General features: G+C 39.4%; 1 protein-coding gene across 2 annotated transcripts in view; it reads left to right on the top strand.

Annotated features, from left to right (window-relative positions):
* The window catches only part of ambra1a (autophagy/beclin-1 regulator 1a), a 93,958-nt gene that overhangs the window by 46,827 nt on the left and 26,213 nt on the right, over positions 1–20,918 (top strand). For both annotated transcript variants that reach the window (XM_084108158.1, XM_084108157.1), the window contains 3 exons: positions 4,174–4,362; positions 5,467–5,621; positions 8,252–8,391. In XM_084108158.1, coding sequence (XP_083964284.1) covers positions 4,174–4,362; positions 5,467–5,621; positions 8,252–8,391 — 484 coding nt within the window. The remainder of the gene's footprint in view (positions 1–4,173; positions 4,363–5,466; positions 5,622–8,251; positions 8,392–20,918) is intronic.

The following is a 20,918-nucleotide window of genomic DNA, read 5'->3' as shown; positions in this document are numbered from 1 at the left end:
ATTCTGAGTCAATGCGTTAAGTAACTTTTCTGGCACCTGCTTTTCACAGAGAAGAAAAGTCAGTATTTACATGTTTTCAAAAAGCCGTTCAGATTTTTTTTCTATTCATTATGGTGTTTATGAAATAACACCAAGTACAAGAGTACAGAGACAAGAGAGCTTGTTCCAGATTCTACCTCTGCTATTCGCTGTTGCTTAGAAAAATACTCCATTTGTGAGTGCCACCACTTGGGATCAACCTCAAACATAAAATCTGTCAACTTTATTATTTCTTTGTCATTCTTCTGTATTTATCCTTTTTCTAGTGTTCAGGTGCAGTGATCGTAATTGACACTTGAACTGACATTAGGTGTTTGTGGGTTTGTGTCGTTTATGAGAAGATGGAAGAGGGATGTTTGTGTTTTTATGAATGTTTATGTACTCACTATTTGTTGACCTTGAAACTAGAATATTCTGGATGGTTTTCTTTTTCTAGGGATGTGTTAATCCACTGCTTCTTTGAATCTATTCCTTATCCCTGTCTCTTTTTTTTGCTCATTTAGTCTCTCTGACAGGAGACACATCACTATTCTCAGACATATTTCCGAAGCTCCTCTGCAGAATTTATGACCAGGAAATCCCTGTCACTACCATCTTTTGTCTGTTAACTGCTTGATGACATTGTACTGTAGTTTCAGACAGAGTGGTTTTGCAGATGACAGAGAATGTAATGGGAGTGAGTAATTCGGGACTGAACCAGTCTGGGTATATTGGCTAGGTCGATGGAATGGATCCAGTATAAATATGCCTGTAAAAGCATGATTTATTTCAGTTGTCCAGATGCTCTCTGTCCATAGCAGCTGGAGTCCTGAGCGCTTCGTTTATCATTCAGTGTCAGCCGCAAACCCAATCTAAATCCTAAAGAACATTCGTGCACTCTTGTGTCCACAAAAATAGATGATTAAACGCACTTTATCTCATACGGGAATGGTCTGTGCTTCCCTCGTAGTGTCACCGGAATAGCCGTCACTTTACCCCAGCAAATACATTACTCAGGTCCAGTAGGGAGCTCTGTCTGCTGAAGCCTTGAGCCACTTATCCATCTTTAGCAGTGTGGACCGACTCTCACCATTACACAACCTGGCCTTCTGACCCTCTCCTGGTATAAGACAAGAGTTTTAATTTCATTTTGCCTTCATCATAGCAAGAGACAGATGAGATTATACTTGATTCCTTTCATGTGCTTTAAACATGATTGGAAAAAAACTATTTAGCTCTCGATTTGAATTGAAGTCTTTAAGGGCAAGATTGTAATTTTTTGGCAAGTGTCTCCCTGAGCCAGTTTCCTACACTATTTGTTCTGCTGTATGTAACGATTTATTATTTATTTATTATTATTTTGTATGTGTGTATTTTAGCATGAACCGATTTCCCTCTTCCTGTCTCCCTGCTCCTGTTGGCCTGCAGTGAATGAGTGGGCTTAAGTGATGATGGATGGGTGGATGAACTGTGTGTGTGTGTGTGTGTGTGTGTGTGTGTGTGTGTGTGTGTGTGTGTGTGTGTGTCAGGGAGTGAAATGCAGTTCCTGCCTGACAGCAGCCTCATAACTGCACCAAATTACTGCCCTGTTTAATTAACACACTCATGTTTAAATCTTCCCTCCTGTCCTATCAGACTCTCTTGACCTTACTCAGTGAACACATGCACACAGATACAGACAGTGGGTGATTAAAACAAATCCATCTTTCTAAATGGGCATAATGACTCTGTCACCTGCCAAAACTCACCTGCTCTTGTTTATCTTGTGCCCTTACATGTTTTCCAGCGTCGTCCGCACGCATACTCACTCTCCAGGGAAATGACAAACACTTCAATCACACGCTCACATTCTAAAACACAAATAGCCCTAATTAATCTCCCACACACAAGCACCTGATGCTTTATTCAGAGACCTCTGCGCAATGACACGCGTTGATGCATGAGACCAGAGCAGCGCGTTATTGTTCCAGTAATGCTTTGAATACGCTGCTTCATCTGAGCAATTGTTTTGAATCAACTGTCTCGGTTCACTCACATTTGTTTTGTAATATCCCTGTGTTTAATAAGAGGGGAATAAGAGGGGTACATACAGATGTCTCTCTCTCTCCTGCCACTCTTCCTTTCTTATTCATTAGTGTGGGCTGAACAGATGCAGCTGTCTGCACGTCGCTATATCACTTTTATTACGGCTCAACTTATGGCAATTCTGCAGTTTCTGCTAATTTAGCAAAAAGATTTTTACACAGAGTACTGCTTGTGTGCAAATAGAGATTTGGATGTGAAATAGAAGTCTGGCAGATGCAGAGGCTGACACTACAATCAATTTTTGGCATAATTTTATGAGCATGCTTGTTCAACATCCTTTCTCTCAAAAGTGGAGCTTAATGTTCAGTTTAAATACAGCAGATAAGAAAAGTTAGCTTTTCAAAATATGACAAATTTAAAGTTTCAATGACTTTAATAACACTGACACTGTTCTGTCTCAGGCTGACAATAGATGGCACTTTTAAAAAAGCAAATACAACCTGATTATTCTGAGTCAATGCGTTACGTAACTTTTCTGGCACCCGCTTTTCACAGAGAAGAAAAGTCAGTATTTACATGTTTTCAAAAAGCCGTTCAGATTTTTCTATTCATCATGGTGTTTATGAAATAACACCAAATACAAGAGTACAGAGACAAGAGAGCTAGTTCCAGATTCTACCTCTGCTATTCTGACTCTTCACAGTGCCAGACTAGAATCAAGCTCAACAGGGTCTACTTTCCCCACTGATTCTGCCAAGCCCGTTCTCTTGGCTGTGGTTTCGCTAGATAGCAGGTAGGGACAGCGGGAATCTCGTTCATCCATTCTATGTTTTTTTTGTATTTTTTTGTATTCATTGACCACTCCAGGCTAAATTAAGTAATGTATGAGATGATTTGGACGATTTAGACTAGATGATTTGGATGCATGATACTTTTGTGATTATATTGGTATCGGGTAATAAGTGTGATGTATTATAGCTAATAAGTTATATTCAAATGATAATGGGATTGCACATTATTTCTAGTTGGCCTACCTATTCTTAAACACAAATAGAATAGGGTGACCATCTTGTTGTTGCTCTTTTGCAGGTCAGCAGACGTGATTTTGTGGGACAATGGGGGACACGTAGGAGAGCGATAATAGATTATGTAAATATTGATTTATGTTAGATGAAAATTATATTTTTTAGAATATTTGTTGGATGATAATATGCTTTAAATTGGCAATAAGCTTTTTAATATATTCTTTGTGACTGGCTTTGTATGACTGGCACTCAATTTGTGCAGGTTCGAGTGATATAACACGGGACCTATTCAGTCTACCAAATATATTGAATTTATTGAATATAAATTTTCTTAAGCAGTGACTAGGCTATACTTCTGTATTAGACTATACAAAGATTATGTGCATTTTTACCAGATTCATCTTGAACTTGTAGGCTGTTTTTGTGGATTTGGCAGCTTCAAGCAGAGCATTCTCATCCAGTATGTGTCTGTAGAAATCCTGGCAGTTGTAACTGTTGCTAACCATCATTTTACTTTTGCTGAGGTCCAAACTGGCTCGGTTCCTTTGCTCGAACATCATGCCTCCGCAAATAGATTTTTAAACCCCAATAATCGTATTATTATTGACCTTTTTATTGTGGTATTATAATTTTTTTTTTTTTTTTAAACTAAGATAATATAGATTAAATTGAAATGCTGGACACTGCTAATGACTTGCAGGATGCGGGATGAAGCCAATTTTGCAACTATGAAATGCGGGGTGTCCCCCTAAAATAGAAGACATGTTTACATGTTATTCTGCTTTTAGTTTCTCCATTTATATTTATATTTATACAATTATATTTTCCATTTAACTTTTATAAAATTAAAAAAAAATATTTTTTTTATATATAATAATATTTTATAAAAAAATTAAATTGATTGTTTTCTATAGTTGTATCTATTTTAAAATTAAAGCAGTTTTCCACTTCCTCTGTCATCTGAAGCATGTAGAGATTTAGACTTTTAGTATTCAGTCTTTTAGAATAATATCTAATATTGGACAAATATACGTTATCGTTACCAGACACATTTTCCATATCGATGCACACCTAATTTTAACTCTTGTGTCTGATTTCTTTTCAGCTTCTGTTAACGTGTTGGTGCCCAACTGTAAGATCTACAATGATGCGAGCTGTGATATCTCAGCAGACGGGCAGCTGCTGGCTGTATTCATTCCCAGCAGTCAGAGGGGTTTCCCTGATGAGGGCATTTTGGCTGTGTACTCCCTCGCCCCGCACAACCTGGGAGAGATGCTCTACTCCAAGAGATTTGGTGAGTAAACCTGAGACATAAACTGCTTGACCTCACAAGGGCTGTTGGTTTGCGAAAACATGACTCGCCTCCTTGTGGTTATTAGGGTTTAATACACTGATTGAGCCATCAGAGCTAAAATTATTTTAAACTTGTGCTTAATTAAATCAAATGCAAAGGGACACAGCTTTTCGTATTGTGCTCTCACTTTCCCTCTAATTGGCTGAACAGACAGCAGGGATGGAGCTCTTTTAGAGGCAGCTTTAATTAGATAGTCCCCATTTAATTGCCAAATGAAGGCAGGAATGGGACCAGGCTGCTAATGGAAACCAATGATGAGGAAGTATGAGTCCTGCTTGTTTTAGATTAAACTGATTTGAAATGCTGTTCTCCCTCTCTCTGCGGGCTGATCATCGCCATCGGCTGTGCAGGTCTCAAATAACTATCATTCATCCTATCCAGTAACAGTGATTTAATGAAAGCAATCAACCAGGAAGCCTCAATACTAAACCACTCGTTTTCATTTGCTGATCACATCGCCAGCACTCTTTGGCTCTCTAGCTCATGCACACGCCAAGCAAGACTGATCTCTAAAGTTAAAATGGCTACAAAATTCAATTAACGTTTTAAGATGAAAAATTATATCAGCTATAATTACAGTCTGAGCAGGTCTAGGTGTGAACTTTTCTAATTTCATGCATTAAAAGTCTGAATGCTCTGGTTATAACATTTACAGCAATTAATAATGTGCAAAATTAATGTTTTAGTATTAATAGTTTCAAAATGCATTTCCTGGATTTTCATCATTTTAGTTTAGTTTTTACATCAGGCTTACTGCTATGATTTGACTTTTTTTTAAGTGTACTTAGTAATTATTATAGTTTAAATACTGCTCAGCCAGCTCACTCAGTGTTTTATTAGTTTATTGTATTGTTGGTTTATCAAAAAAAATGTAAGAGCAAATACAGCCCTGCAACCCATTGTTGTTGAATTTATTACTTTACATAATTGTGCTAATTTTGCAATGGTTTGGCTTAGGCTGTAGTTTTAAGTCAATGTTTCTGTATTAGATTGTTTGTTTGTCATGGTATAGCTGTGAATAACTGCACTGTGTGTTTGTCACAGGTCCAAATGCCATCTCTGTCAGTTTGTCTCCGATGGGTCGTTACGTGATGGTGGGTCTGGCGTCTCGTCGCATCCTGCTGCATCAGATCACCGATCACATGGTGGCACAGGTCTTCAGACTGCAGCAGCCCCACGGAGGAGAGACGTCCATGAGGGTACGTCACTTCTGACCTCACGTCTTCTTTAGAGACTGCCATTGCTCTCAATACTCAATGAAATAAAAAAGCAAAGAAAACTACTATTTGCTTTTTGAAATCCAAACCGCAATATCTCCTTAAAAATGAAACGCCTCTGGACTGGAAGGCTGTAAAAAAAAAAAAAAAAAAAAATTGCCTTCCTATGTAGGTTGTCACTTTTTTGTCAGTTGATTCAGTGTAATAAAATAATAAAGGCAAAAGTAAAAAAACAATAAAAAAACATCCTTTGCCTTCAAAGACACGAACTCCCATTTAAATATATATATATATATTTCATGACATTTGATTATTGTTAAGCTTGGATATTATTGGTGGACTGCCACTGCCCTATGTAGATCAGCTCTCTGTGCTCTCTACAGCAGAGGGGGGAGCCTGGGGTTTAGAAAAGCCTTTGAGTAGGAACCTGACCTAGATACGCTCTCTTAGAAATAAAGAGGGAGAGAGAAGTGGGAAAACTGTGTGTTTGTGTGGAGTGAAGGGCATAAATGGAAATATCTACATGGTTGACTTTTGTTTTTGTAAGCTGTGCTCATGGCAGGATTCTGAACGTGGATTAATTTGAGAGCGATGGAGCAGGAGAGCTTCATTTTTATCCTTGTTCAGTCTCTAAACATACAACACCAAATCTCTCTCTGCAGAGTTTGGAAAGCCGTTCAGTGAGCGCTTGTTAGTTTTCATGGGTGTTTGCTGTTATTTCGCCCGCACTCCCCACTTTAGTCTCTCTATGTGTTTCATGCTGAGCCTAATTTGTATGATAAATATGAAGCTTCCTCTTAATTAGGCTCACATTAATGTCTTTGTGTTTATCAGAAACTGTGATGCATTAAAATAAGTTAGTACCCTTGTTATTGCTGCTAGAGCTGCTTAGAATATGACCCATACATGAATCCAGTATCTCTTAATGGCACTCTTTCTCATCTCTAATGGTTATTGTATATCACTACCACAGGTAATGTAATGAAGTGGACAATGCAGTAGTGTTATGTTATGTCTTATATGAGATAATGAGGAGTCTTTGAACTCCACAGGTCTCCTGACTGTCAGCTATTTTTTCCAAGTCTGCTTTCATTAAATTTTCTCTCTGTATTGTATGTGAACGTGGACAGGTGCAAAATGCATATTAACCACTACATACATTTGCCATAGCAACGTCCTCACAGTGTGCCTCATTTCAGCTGTAACTATAGCAACAGCACATTTAATACATTTCATTTTTTGCTTTTTTGTTTGTTTGTTTATAGAGACGTTTCTCATTCACAGTACGTTTATTTATTAGTTTCCATCATTTTATATTCTGTAATTTGATTATGTTCTGTTTCCCCCTCATGTCTTTGTTTATTAGAGGAGGCCTTTTTGTTTGTTTGTTTATTTGAAGTGATATATTCTCATATGGTAGTTAATGAATGAATTTAATGCGTCAGCATCGTTAATGTGTCTGCTTATTACCAGGATTAATTATACACTGGAGTGCGGAGAGAAAGAAAATGAACAAAGGTTAGCCCAAGGCTCTGTCTCCAGCTTTGAACAACTTTGAACTGTGAACAACTTTTTGTACATATTTTTTTATGTAATAATCAATTTCATTCTCAAGCTATAGAAAAGTACTCGTCATGCCACTTACCTGTCAATGTTCTCTAGTAGTCTTGACAGGTGATTTCATATTAGGTTGTTTTTTAGATTGAAAACGTAATTGTTAACAGTTAATTGTTTTATGAGCAGTGTAATATTTAAAGTCCCCCTGTGGTGAAAATCAAGCCTTTAATGTTGTTTATATGTCCATGTGGTCTTTCTTCCCTTAAAGGGATAGTTCACTTCAAAATGAAAATTCTGTCATCATTTAACTTACTCTACTCACCCTCAAGTTGTTTCAAACCTGTATGAATTTCTTTCTTTTGCTGGACACAAAGGAAGATATTTTGAAGAATGTCAGTAACCAGACAGTTGATGTACCCCATTGACTTCCATCGTATTTTTTTTCCTACAATGGAAGTTAATGTGGTACATCAACTGTCTTGTTATAGACATTCTTCAAAATATCTTCCTTTGTGTTCAGCAGAAGAAAAAAATTCATACAGGTTTGAAACAACTTGAGGGTGAGTAAATGATGACAGAATTTTCATTTTGAAGTGAACTATTCCTTTAAATACACTGTTTGAACAGTGTACTTTGTGGCTTTTATCCTTGTCCTGAATTTCTTCTGTCTAGAGTAAAGAGAGAAAGAGTTTGTCTGTTGATCACTCATCTGCAGATGAATGAGACCGCTTTCTCTTTCCCTGGCAGACATGAACTTGTCCTATTTTTGTCCTTTTTTTCTAGAGCCAGTGGAGTGTAAGTAGTATGCCAAGGCTGACAGACAGGGACGGGGGAATGGATTGGAAAGAAAGAGAAAGAGTACTTTGGAGAAAGAGATTTGACTATTCACAGTTTAGCCTCTCCTCAGTTATGCTAGCAGTGCTTGTCATATCTGACACAGACTGCAGTCTACAGCGGAGAGGATAATGGGGGGTTCTGGTGACTGATAGAATGAGTCAAACTACTAAGAGGGCTGTGGGACAGTTTAAACAGGTGTGTTCTTGTATGTTTTTCAGAGGGTGTTTGATGTGGTGTATCCAATGGCCCCAGACCAGCGGAGACATGTCAGTATAAATTCTGCACGTTGGCTGCCAGAACCGGGGCTTGGGCTTGCTTATGGAACCAACAAAGGAGATCTGGTCATCTGCAGACCTGTGTGAGTCTCCTATCCATCCCTTCATAGTTCACTCAGCCCTCTTTGTGGGTCATAACTCACTTTTTCTTTCCTTTTTTGTTGCATTAAAGAATAAAAGTGCTGTTGTAAGAGGGGTTTTTTTTTAACTCAGCTGGACTCTTCAAGATAATTGCTTGACAAATATAATCAGCACTTTACTCATCTGCATGTGGGTCATCAACAAATGAGAAATGATCCGTAATGTTAACCATGATAAAACAAATTGCAATGGTATATATGGTGTGCGTATAAAAATGTTGTTCTGAAATGTTGAACTGTCTTTCCACTGCTTTGCCCATCTGTTTTTGTTTTCTGGGTGAGAACTGCACTGTTTAATGTTTATGTAAATGAATGTCATACATCTCAAATACCTTCTTGGTTTTGTCAGTTCTTCAGCAGTTTAAAAAGAAGTTTTCCTACAAGCGTTTGGTTTTTGTTAACGAAACTGACACTAATTAATTCACTTCAAGGATCATTTCCCTCCACTGTATTTGGTTGTATAATTTGCAGCTTGGCTGTGAATGTTGCTTTTCTGCAAGTTTGTCATAATTATCATCAAGGTTACTGTGTATACAAAAAGCCCACGTTGCCACACAAACATTGTCTCTCTAATGTAAACACGCTCTCACTTCATTAATGCAAACAGTTTTGCTAATTAGAGAAAGCAGAAAATGCACCATACACAAACTCAGGGCTCAAACTTATTTATAGTTTATGTACTCAGTCGTAGTGTCCAGTGTTCAGAGACAGATAATATTGTGTGGCTTTGACACCAAAAAGCCCAATCGCTTTAGTCGTGACAGGAAATTATCTCTCTTAGTGTAATACTGTATAAACAGTAATTAATGCACTACCACAGGCCTATAACAATTGTTGATTAATCATCTGATCGCGGTTATTTGATCTAATTGCAATTATTTGAGAAATGCAATAACTGTGTAGTTTAAATTTAAATAACGTTTTGCCATTTAAATAAATGACATTTAAGCGTGTAAAGAAATGTCATTAAATGTGCTCTGTCAAGTCTCTTTTCCCTGTGTGTAGAGAGAAGCAGGGGAGTCAGTTTTCGGCACCACAATGGACCGTTATTTACTCTACCCAAAAATGGTAGCTTTATTTACTCACCTTTATGCAATCCCAGACATCTGTGACTTACTTTCTTCTGTTTAACACAAACTGAGATTTTTAAAGACATAAAAAAGGCCATGTGAGTAATGCAATTGGATGGGTCTCTCAAAGTTGATGCTTCAAAAACCACACAAAACGAACACGGCAGTAACCCATACAATTCATACAATCCTTTTTTTTTATGGTCGAATGGATTTTTAAATGGGAAAATAAAACTGCCAGTAGGTGGCAGCAATTCATTGGCTATGTTCTGACTGCCAGTCCAAATCCAATTATTTGTGTATCCGATTGGAATCTGATCTAAAATTATTGACGTCCATACTGAATCACAACTGTTCAGATCTGATTTGTGTGTCCATGCAGCTCTTTTGTTTTCCGGAATATCTGCATTGGTTTCTATGGCAATGACGTTGCATTGGCAGGTATACGTAAAAAACAGCAACAAAAACAACTGCAACATGGAGGGGTTTGCAATACAGATGTTGTCTTATTTACAGCATGATGATGTGTAGTTGCCGCTCTGGACTACTGCATCTTATGAGGCAGCAGCAGAAACATAGGAGGCTGGTATATGTGGCTTTATTCCGTGCTGTTGTCTCTGACAGTTTTAATACATGTCTCCGTTACATATACAAAACATATCGCCATTTTCTGCTCGACCGGCACTTTGCAACAACGCACCCTTGTTTCTGCAGCGTCTTTCAGCATGTTTCCTATAAAGACGTTTGCGTTTTATGTGGCGTGAGACAGTCACATAAACCACGCGAAATGCGATCAGAGCAGTCAGACTGAAACGGATTTCCAGAAATGCTATTTGAATATGATTTCAAACCACATACGAATGTAGCTTGAAACGGATTTGTAAAATTTGGATTATATGTGATTTATTTTGCTGTTCACGCTAAATCTGATCAGATTTCAATCTTATGTTCACAAAAATCGAATTTGGACTGACAGTCTGAACGTAGCCTTAATGATTGAGTCACTGAATCATTTATTTGATTTGTTCAAAATGGCTGATTCATTCAGGAACAATTAGTTCACTCGGTACAACACGTGACTATGGTATATCGCTCTCTTGAGCCATTTGCTAAATACACCTTTATTTACGCATGACAGCTTTTGTATACTGTTGTTTACCCACCCACAGCATATAAATGCAGTTACATGTGTTATTCTCTTTGTTCTTCAGCTCTTCATTGTGCTGCTAGAACACCATCACGCCACATTTTCATGAGAAGAAAAGCCCACAGTGATAATTCTTGTCGAAACTAAGGCAGAAAAGAGAATGTTTTTAGCACAAGTTTAGCTTTGCTAACGAAGGGCTAATAAACTTTTCTCAAACAAAATGTCCAAAAATGCCACATTAACAAGAAATCCCATGGTGGTGACTCATGTTGAAGGAAAAGGCATAAAAGAGACGTTTTTAGCTCAAGTTTATACCCTATCTTAGATTTGCAGCAGTTAAACAAATAATTTAAGGTGTTACAAGTTCAAAAATGATTGCAGTATGTCACCTGTTATGCCCTCTGCATCATCGGGATTGACTTACATCGGTGGATTTGCCCAATGCATATTGCCACAGTCTACCCGGGGCACAGAAAATGTTCTGAAGTCTCTTTCGAGGTGATTGCCTTCAAGTTTTATTTGATATGGCGCAGACCTGCGGTCTCCCCTGGAGTGGCATTTTCGCTCTTGAATAGTGGTGCAGATCTTGGTATGTGACACCATAAGGACACCATGGTGTCTTTCTCTATGTAGGGACCTGCTGTCCCAGCCAGGAGGCAGATTCTGCACCCTCGGCCGGAACTGTGAGAGAGAGGGAGAATCTGATTGTATCTACAATACAGAGCACTTGCATTACTTAATTTTCTGTGTTTCGCTCTGTCTCACGCACGGTTGAGAGCGTGAGCCTTTCAAAGTATGCTCCTTTGGTCACGTGGGTAGAAAGATGCATTCGGCGCATGTGCACTATCTAGTGGATTTTGTTTTCAAGTGCTCTCTCTCCACCTGTTTTTAGGCTCATTACAAAATGTAATGGTGCCATCATGACCTGATGGTTGGTCTGGAGGCTATGTGTGAACCTCCATTTGAGCCTTTAGAATCCTTGAATCTAAGGCTGCCCTGTCGTTGGTACTGGCATCAGCAAAGCGCATTGACCAGCTTTTTGTTGTGTTTTCCAACTCCCTCACTCCCTTGAAAAAGGGGTATGTGGAGGTGCTTGTCCCTTGCGTTTAGTTCAGCGACTTTGTGGGGCGTGAATATATGTCCCATAGAGTGACTGACTGAATGGGAATGGTGAGTTATACATATAACTACTGATCCCAGAAGGAGGAAAGTGAAAGTGAGGTACAGCACCTCTGAGCCTCTAACAGTCGGAGGCTCGGTGAAGAGCTGGACTGGCAGGTAACCCCGCCCACATGGTCATGCGTCATTGGCCTTTCAGGTGTGAATAAAGGTGTCTATAGCAAATGGCACAAGAGCACGATATCCCATAGTCATCTGTTGTACCTTGTTTCCCTCCTTCTGGGAACAGTAGTTATATGCATTGATTTGCTCAACGTTTTTTGAATGAATGGCTTTATTCAAAAACACAGATTCATTCAGAAACAAAACACTGTTGTATGTTGCTCGGAGAAACGCTACAGTTCTGCTTTGTTTAGAACTATTTTCATTGGTAAATAGAGCGTAAAAAAATATTGACAATGTTGTTTCTTATGTGATTTAATATTAACTTATTGTTAATTGAACTGTTGTATAAAATCAGTCACATTTGCAATCGTTCTGATATTAGGAAAAACAGAACTCTTGCTTGTGTGATATTGCTAAATTATCATAGATATATAAACAAGAACTCATACAGAAGCATTTTTTCCCTCATAGCTTGAAATTTCCAACTTTGACTGGAGGGCAGTATATATATTAAAACATACAATTCATTTATAATGTTAAAATCACATTATAAGGATTGATAAGAATCAAGTGCAAATGCCGCTGAATAGGATTTAATTCGTCATTGCAAAGATGGTTTTAGAAACTAATCATTTGTTGTGTTCATTAATGAATTGTATTTTTGACTACTATTTTGAAAAGTGTTGTGTTCTGATGTAACGTGTGTGAGAACAGAAGTAAATGAGTAAACAAGATTGATGAAGTTCCCTTCTGTCTCTTGTGCTTCATTGTTTTATAACTCCTGACAGATACCACAAATTGGCAATGAGGATTAGGCATTTTTTCATTATAGTTGGTCTCAAAAATGGCTGTTTCTAGCGGTACATTCACACGGGGCGTCAGCGTCAGCGCTTCCCATTGACTTTGAATGGGTGACGTCAAGCGTTGCCGAAAAGAATTGTGGATCCGTCGGCGGCGCTTCACTGGCGTTGCTCGCGGCAGAAGTTGAGAATTTTTCAACTTCTGCCGCGAGCAACGCCAGTGAAGCGCCGCCGACGGAAGCGTCAGCCAATCAGATCGCTCTATGCAAATACAGTAGCCAGGCGACAGCCAATCACGTTCATCCTGTTCAAGAGCAGCAAACTGAGGATAAATTTTAAAATGGAGGAGAAACTAATTATTACGGTGGGCAATCACCCGGTCCTTTATGACCATTGAATGACAATGAAGCTTGTTGTTGAGTTCCTGTCTAATTTCATTGGCTGACGCTGCTATGACCATGGCGTCAGTGCCAAACTTCAGCCACGCCTTCCGTCAAGCGTTGACGCTGACGACCCGTGTGAACGTACCGTAACGTGTCTTGCCCGAGTTTTTTCCTGCATTGCCCCGTTAAGTCTGCTATGCCATTCAGCACATGGCTGCGGATATATCTACGATTTATTGATGCTACAGGGTAGACTTGCTGCGATAGTCGGTGTCAGCGCCGCCGCTCCCACCACGCGCATCACGCGCTGTGCGTAGGGCACCAAGTGCTGAGGGGGCACCAAAAATAGCCTAATGGGAATTTTTTTTTTATAATGCCGATATTATTTCATTAGCCTATAGAAATATTATTAGGCACATTTTAGCCATGTATATGTAACAAAAAAATGGGGAACAAGATAATTTAATTGCTCTAGCTCTAGTCTAGAGCTGCTTCCCCCCGTTGGAGGGTCCGTGCCGGTTATTCGCGCGGGCACCTTACGAACGTTTTTTTTTCTTCTCGGGGTCGGGGTGGGGGGCATCATAAAGGAATTATGCTTAGGGCACCAAAATGGTTAGCAGCGGCACTGGTCGGTGTTACTAGTGTTCAGCTGCAACACCGGTTGCATCACTTGCAACCTGCCCGCCACCGTTGTTTTGATTTTTGTATAGTAATAAAAAATATTTAGTTCAATTAGAAAACAAACGCTGCAATTAAAAACTGGACACGTCTGCTCAATTCAGTGTGAACCGAACAAGAGTCGCAGCACAGATCAGCAGCAGGAGTCAGATTTCACCTCACTTCACCCATTTCCCATCACTGACTGACAAGACAATGGCAGAAGATTTGTTTTCAAAGCAAAATGTAAAAGCGCCTATTTAAGCGAGTTTGTCATTGTACTGTTTTGTTGTTGTGTTTTTCATTAAGAATAACAAACCCACCATTCAAGCAGTTGCCGCCCCCGAATTTGCACTAATTCTAAAGTAAAATGCGCACGGCCGCACAGGCATTCATAATGGTGCATGTCCACTGGCGCGGAGCAGAGCGAGCATCTTCAGTTTATTCCTATGGAAGTTGAGCTTCTATAGGAATTAATTGAAAATGCTCGCTCTGTTACAGTCTTACGGTGCATGTCTACTGGTGCAGAGCACCTAAAAACTCCAACTCTAATTATAAGGATTGATAAGAACCAAGTGCAATCGTTGCTGATTAGGATTTAATTCGTCATCGCAAAGATGGTTCTAGAAACAAATAATTTGTTGTGTTCATTAATTAATTGTATTTTTGACTACTATTTTGAAAAGTGTTGTGTTCTGATGGGAATACGGTATTACCGGTGTTGTCCCATGTCGATTAACTGGTGAGAAATGTTCCTCACTGTCACATCCCTACTACAAGGGATGCCTGACAGGACGAAAGACAGAGAGCTGTACTGCTTCATTGCCTTGGCACACAGGGACAACGGATTTTCTACTCATTGCCTAACACAGGTACAACGTATAAGGATGCAGATGGTGCATTGAAAGCCTACTTTGTGCCAAAAGCTAACATAGTAGCTGAATGCCACACTTTCCGTAGACGTTGTCAGGCACCTAACGAGACAGTTTTACAGTACATTGCTGTTTTGCAAGAGCTTGTTGTTTCATGTGAGTTTGGTGCCAGTACTGACAAAATGATTCACGATCAGTGCTTAGCCCACTAATATGTGAGAGACTTTTACTAGAAACTGATCTTACACTGGACAGAGTTTTTATGATAGCAAGCCAGATTGAATCTGCTGCTGATCAGGCTAAATCCATTTCATATTCCCACCAAGTTACCGCCCCTGTACAAGCGGTGCCGGCCGCACACAGTAAAGCGGGAAAGCCGTCACATGCACCTCTTAATTTTGCTTAGATGGGGAAGTGGAAGTCATGCTTTCTCTATGGATCGGAGGCACACTTATCCAATGCCGTGAACTGCCCGGCTGTAACTGCTACATGCAAGAAGTGTAAAAAGATTGGACATTATGCTAAACTGTGCCGTTAAAATTTAATTACCAGAAGTTACTTTACTATACACCGAATATTCAGCTAGTACTTCCGGTATTACAAGCACAGTGACTATGTCTACTTCTGACTTGTGTGGTGGATTTGGTGGTTGACAGTGGGTCTTCCATATTTACCCTGCCCTACAGCACTTATGCATGCCGTTTCAGTAATGTCGCAACACACAGCCAGGCTTGTGATGTATTCAAAAGCCCATATTCCGGTGGTTGGATGTTTGTCAGCGAACGTTTCCCTGTATGACCACTCAGTTCCTGATACGTTCTTCATTGTGGACAAAGGGACACCTCTCATGGGGAGGGACCACATGCAGTGCATGTGAGGTTAGAAAACAATCAAGTCCTGCCTCCTAATGCCCTTCCTGTGCCAGTCTTTCAGTGTACTGTTGCTGAGTCAACTGAGTTTAGATTTGTTAAAATTGTGCTAAAACTTTCGGATGTGCTAAAAGTTTATTCACCGTGTAAAGCTGGATGAAACGGTCACACTTGTGCGCCAAAAACTTTGCCATCTGCCACTCTCTGTTGCTACTCACTCTCTAGTGCTGTGTCTAGGCTGTGTGCAGCTAGGGTGATAGAAAGCATCGATGCCTCTGCATGGGTGTCACCAATTGTTGTTACGCAGAAAAAGTCAGGTAAAATTAGGATATGCGTTGACCTTAGACAGATAAAGCAGTGATAGGTTGTACTGTTTTTTTTTTCTACCATCAACCTGACTAATGCTTACTACAAAGTGCTGCTGCATGAGGACTTAATTACTCACAACGGATCAGTTTTTGTTGTGTTCCTTACAGATTGGCTTCAGCACCTTTGGCATTTTAGAAGATGATGACCATCATCCTGGCTTGTTTGTTAGGAGTTAGGGGCTACGTTTCACTCCTTACATGGACTTATGTCATTATGTCACTTATGTCAAGCTCCAGTGCATGCATGTCTACAAGATCCAAATGGATTCAACTGGTCAAAAGAGGCTGAACAAAGTTGAACAGAAAGTAAAACAACTGCTAGCAAACAGACCTGCTTTGGCATTATTCAACCCCACACTACACACGATTATCTCCACAGATGCTTCTGACTATGGTCTGGGAGCCACGTTTTTTCAGGTCAGCCCGGAAGGCATTGAACAAACTGGCCTTTGCATCACGTACGTTGTCTACTGCTGAGCGTAAATATGCCATGGTGGAAAAGGAATCACTAGCGTGTGTGAGCTATTGAGAGGTTACTTTTTAGATTTTATTTAGGTTTTTATTCACATATAAACATTGATCACCGAACATAAACAGAAGCTCAACCGTACTTGCTTGACACGCAAGAAACAATCTCAATAGCCGCGTTTCCACTGTCGGGCCAAAAGCGGGCTTTTTTGAAATAGACCTAATGGTAAGTCACTATTTCTGTGTGACTAATGTGCAGTTTTGACACAAATTAATTAATTATGATCAATGTATCACTTTTTATTGTAAACCTGTGGTAAAACATTGATTCTTGGGTTTTAAAGTAAGTAAACAACAAAAATGCCAGAAAAAGGTCGCTTTTATCATGTTTGTTTTGCGATCACGCTGTTTCCAGTGATTTCTCTCTGATTAGTTTTCTGATAAAACTTCCATTTGTTGGTGAAATGATGGGTTTGTGTGACGTTGTTCCAGAGAGGCGTGTTACGGGCATGTTTTAGTGAAGCGCTGTGGAGCTTCTGGGCCGGCAGTGTGTTTTGGGCTCGGTGCTACAGGCCCGGGGCTTTTAGCCCGGCACGGCCCGTTTAAAGCCCTGGCTCACACTGGCCCGACAGTGGAAACGTGGCTACTGGTTCTTGCGGAAGCTCAAACTGTCGGTGTTCAGTCACTTCGCCTGGTTTATTCTTGATTTTGTGACAGAGCTCGGACGAAACTCCTTGTCTTCGTGTGAGTGTGGTTTCGAGTGTGCTCGAGCAGTGCGCTCTCTTGTCCGCATGCCTTGTTTCATATTCTGAGCGTGGTGTTTCCCGGCACTCATGTCTAGTTTGGTTTCGGTTCTGTGTCGGGGACACTCATGCTCCATGTTTTGTCTCTTGTGTGAACACTGGTTGTGTGTTTGATCACTCGCCATGCACTCTTGTGTTTTTTGAGTGCTTAATTTATGTTTCCTTTGTCCAGGTGCTCATATCGTGTCTGTGTAGCACGCTGTTCGTGTTTGCATCAGCCACGTGCTTTTGTGTTATGTTTTGTGAATGTTTGTTCTCATGGGGTGCATGTTCCTGCCTTGTTTTGTTTTGCACATGGCTTGTCATGTTTGTTTCTTTGTACCATGTGCTCTCCTTTTTATTGTCTTAACCCTGCCCTTCTTAATCTGATTATTGGTTCATTTGTCTCACCTGTCCCTCGTTACCTGCTTTGTTTTGCTCCCTATTTATTCTCCTTGTGTTTTCAGTCCTGTGCCAGATTGTCATCTGATGTACCCACGTTCCCAGTTGGTTCCTGCCTTGTCTTGTCCTGCCCAGATTTAGTTTGTTTTCAATTTATTTTTATAACAAATAAAAGCCCATTGTTCTGCATCTTGAGACCTTTCCTCATCCCTTCCCTCAACCCTGACACAAACATGCTGCTTAACACACAAGTATGAACCTCATTGGTTCTCGCACTTCAAGCAAGCATGATTGAGCTTCCATTTACCATAACTGATGTGCGTTGATGAGTGTATATATGTGAATAAAAGCCTAAATTAAAGGAAATTTTGACTAAAGCACTCAATTTATATGGATTAGTTTCTCTTTATGAACTTTTTGAAGCATCAAAGTGGTAGTTACATGTCAATGGAGGGACAGAAATCTCTCTGATTTCATTAAAAATCAGATTCTCTCTGATTTAATTTGTGTTCCGAAGATGAACGAAAGTTTTACAGGTTTGGAACGACACGAGGGTGAGTAAATTATGAAATAATTTAATTTTTTGGTTGAACTAACCCTTCAAGGACAACTTTGTGTTCCGAGGCTCATGGCTGTTTGCACTTGCTGCTCTTCAATTTGTGCTGGTCTCCATAGCACACAAAGGACATCAGGGAAAGGTGAGAACTAAACAACGCCTTCATGATCTCAATTGGTGGCCAGGGATTGATTCTCAGGTTCAGGATGCTGTCCGTTTCTGCCACGTGTGTCAGCTCAATGACCAAACTGTCAAGTCACATCCTGCTCCTCTCCAGCCGGTGTTGCTGCCAAATGGACCATGGCAGAAAGTGGCTGTGGATATAGTCACGCCATTTGATACTGCTGCATCCTACTGCAGGTTTGCTATAACATTAACTGATTATTACAGCAAATGACCTGAGGTCTCCTTCACTCACACTGTAAATACTGATTCTGTGGTTTAGTTTCGGACATCAGTCTTCAGCCGCCATGGAAATCCATTGAGTATAGTTACTGATAATGGTGTTCATTTTATGTCTGCTGCTTTCGCTGCTTTTCTGGAAGGAATGAATATTCATCACCATTGTTCTTTTCTCTACTACCTGGCAGCTAATGGTGCTGTAGAGAGGTTTAACCCTGTGCTCATATACACTGTCCAAATGGCCATCCTGCAACATCAGCCATGGAAACTTGTGCTAACTGACTTCTTGCAGGTGTACAGTACAACTAGTACTTCACCCTTTTAGCTCCTCTATGACTCGTACTCCTTGTTTCCAGGAGGGGGATAAAGTAATGGTATGGAAGCCCTTGCATTTTCCTAAGGGGACATGGAAAGTTTACTGATCATCTCACAGTTGCCAAAAGATTCTGGGTGGGTACTGTGTTATTCGTGATGGAAAGACATGGAATGCTTCCCATCTCACTGCATATCCATGCACATCAACAACTCTGGCTGAGAACACTGCTCACTACACTCATACCGCTATACCTAATGTGATGTTCGGAAGCCTAGTTGGTTAAAGGACTATGTTACGTAGATCTGCTGTAATATTCTGTTATTTAAAGAGGGGGAAAATGTTGTGTTCATAAGTGAATTGTATTGTTGACTACTATTTTGAAAAGTGTTGTGTTCTCACGTAACGTGTCTGACAACGGAAGTAAATGAGTAAACAAGATGGATGAAGTTTGCTACTCCTGTCTCATGTGCTTCATTGTTTTATAACTCCTGACAGATACCACACCATTTCACCTGTTCCAGAAGTGGTCAAATGAGCAGCGGACAAACTGCGAGAATTCATTTTTATATAAAGATTTTATATTTTTTTAATCTTTTCAGATCCTGTCTCCTAATAAACTGCAGCACAAACAACGACCTGCAATGTCTCATTGCAAAATGAACTTAAGCATCGGGAAATACTCAATACCATATAAGAAGAGAATTCTAGATAGCATTTACTACACAGGGCACAGCAGAAAGGCAGCAGCGCTCAAAAAGACTCTTGTGATGCTTTTGCCAACATGCATGTTCAAATGAACATTTTAAATAGTGTACTTGCTGCACATACAACTTCTGGTACTGATGATATCACTGTTTAAAAAATACAGTGGGATCGCCAGTATTTTGAAGCATTAGTATTGTAATACTATACACGCGTCACAATGTGCTGCCATTCACATCAGGCTGACAGTTGACCTTTGAATTTGATTTTTAATGAAATCAGAGAGATTTCTGTCCCTCCATTGACACGTAACTACCACTTATGGTGCTTCAAACAGTTCATAAAGAGAAACTAATCCATATAGCAATGGTTTATAGTTTTCATAATCATGAAATCAAGAAAATATATATATATTTAATACAGTAAAAAATGTATTAGGCTTATACTGTGACATGAGAAAAACAGATAATTTGTTAATCACAAATATTTGTTTGACAATGGTCAGCACAAAATTCATGATCGTGACTACTCCCACGCACGCGTTCCCAACAGAATATTAGGTGGATAATTCAGAACAATAATATATATTTTTTGTTTGTATGGTTGTTATCATTTCTGATTTCGCAGTCTATATTTTTCCAAAAAGGCTTTATGCTGCAGTCAAGCCATTTCATAATTACCATAATTATTAGATGATAACCTGGAACATTCTACTTGGAGATGTTCACGTCCTCTGACTCATAGAATTATGCGTTTCTATGGCAACACTATTAACACGGAAATAATTATGTGTAATTTGAGTAATAAGTAGACAAAACCGCAATACAACAAATAACAGATGTTATTTGTTATTCAAATACCTTATTAATAAACACAGTTTTAGAAGGACTTTGTTTTGTTCTTTCCAGGTTATTCTTTCTTTATTATTATATTAACGATATTTAATTATAGGAATTGTTAAATATTGTAAAATAACTGCTTACAACTGCCATTTCTGAATTTCAGTATGATGTTGTTTACAAATTGTAATTACAAGTTCTAAGAAGATGCGAATGCATTTACTTGTTGGAATCTCATAATTACGGTAACTCTGACATGGCATGAAGCTCCGTTATTCATGTCATCCTTCAGATTCATGTAGCGTTTCCCATCTCTGTCCTGGATTGTAATTAATATATAATCATACTGTATATATAATACATATACATACATATTGTAATACTGTAGTCCTCTTGGTGGCATTTCTTTCCAGAGCTCCCCTCACTGATCTTCAGTTAGCCATTGGCTTTTCGGTAACACTTTATTTTGATGGTCCCTTTTGAACATTCTGTTGACTATAAGTAAATTTGCAACTACATGTCAACTAACTCTCATTAGAGTATCAGTTCACTG

This window comes from Abramis brama (assembly GCF_963993115.1).
Source record: "Abramis brama genome assembly, chromosome: 3".
NCBI lineage: Eukaryota > Metazoa > Chordata > Actinopteri > Cypriniformes > Leuciscidae > Abramis > Abramis brama.
Note: the sequence above shows the minus strand (reverse complement) of the source record. Positions and strands in the feature narration are given on the sequence as shown.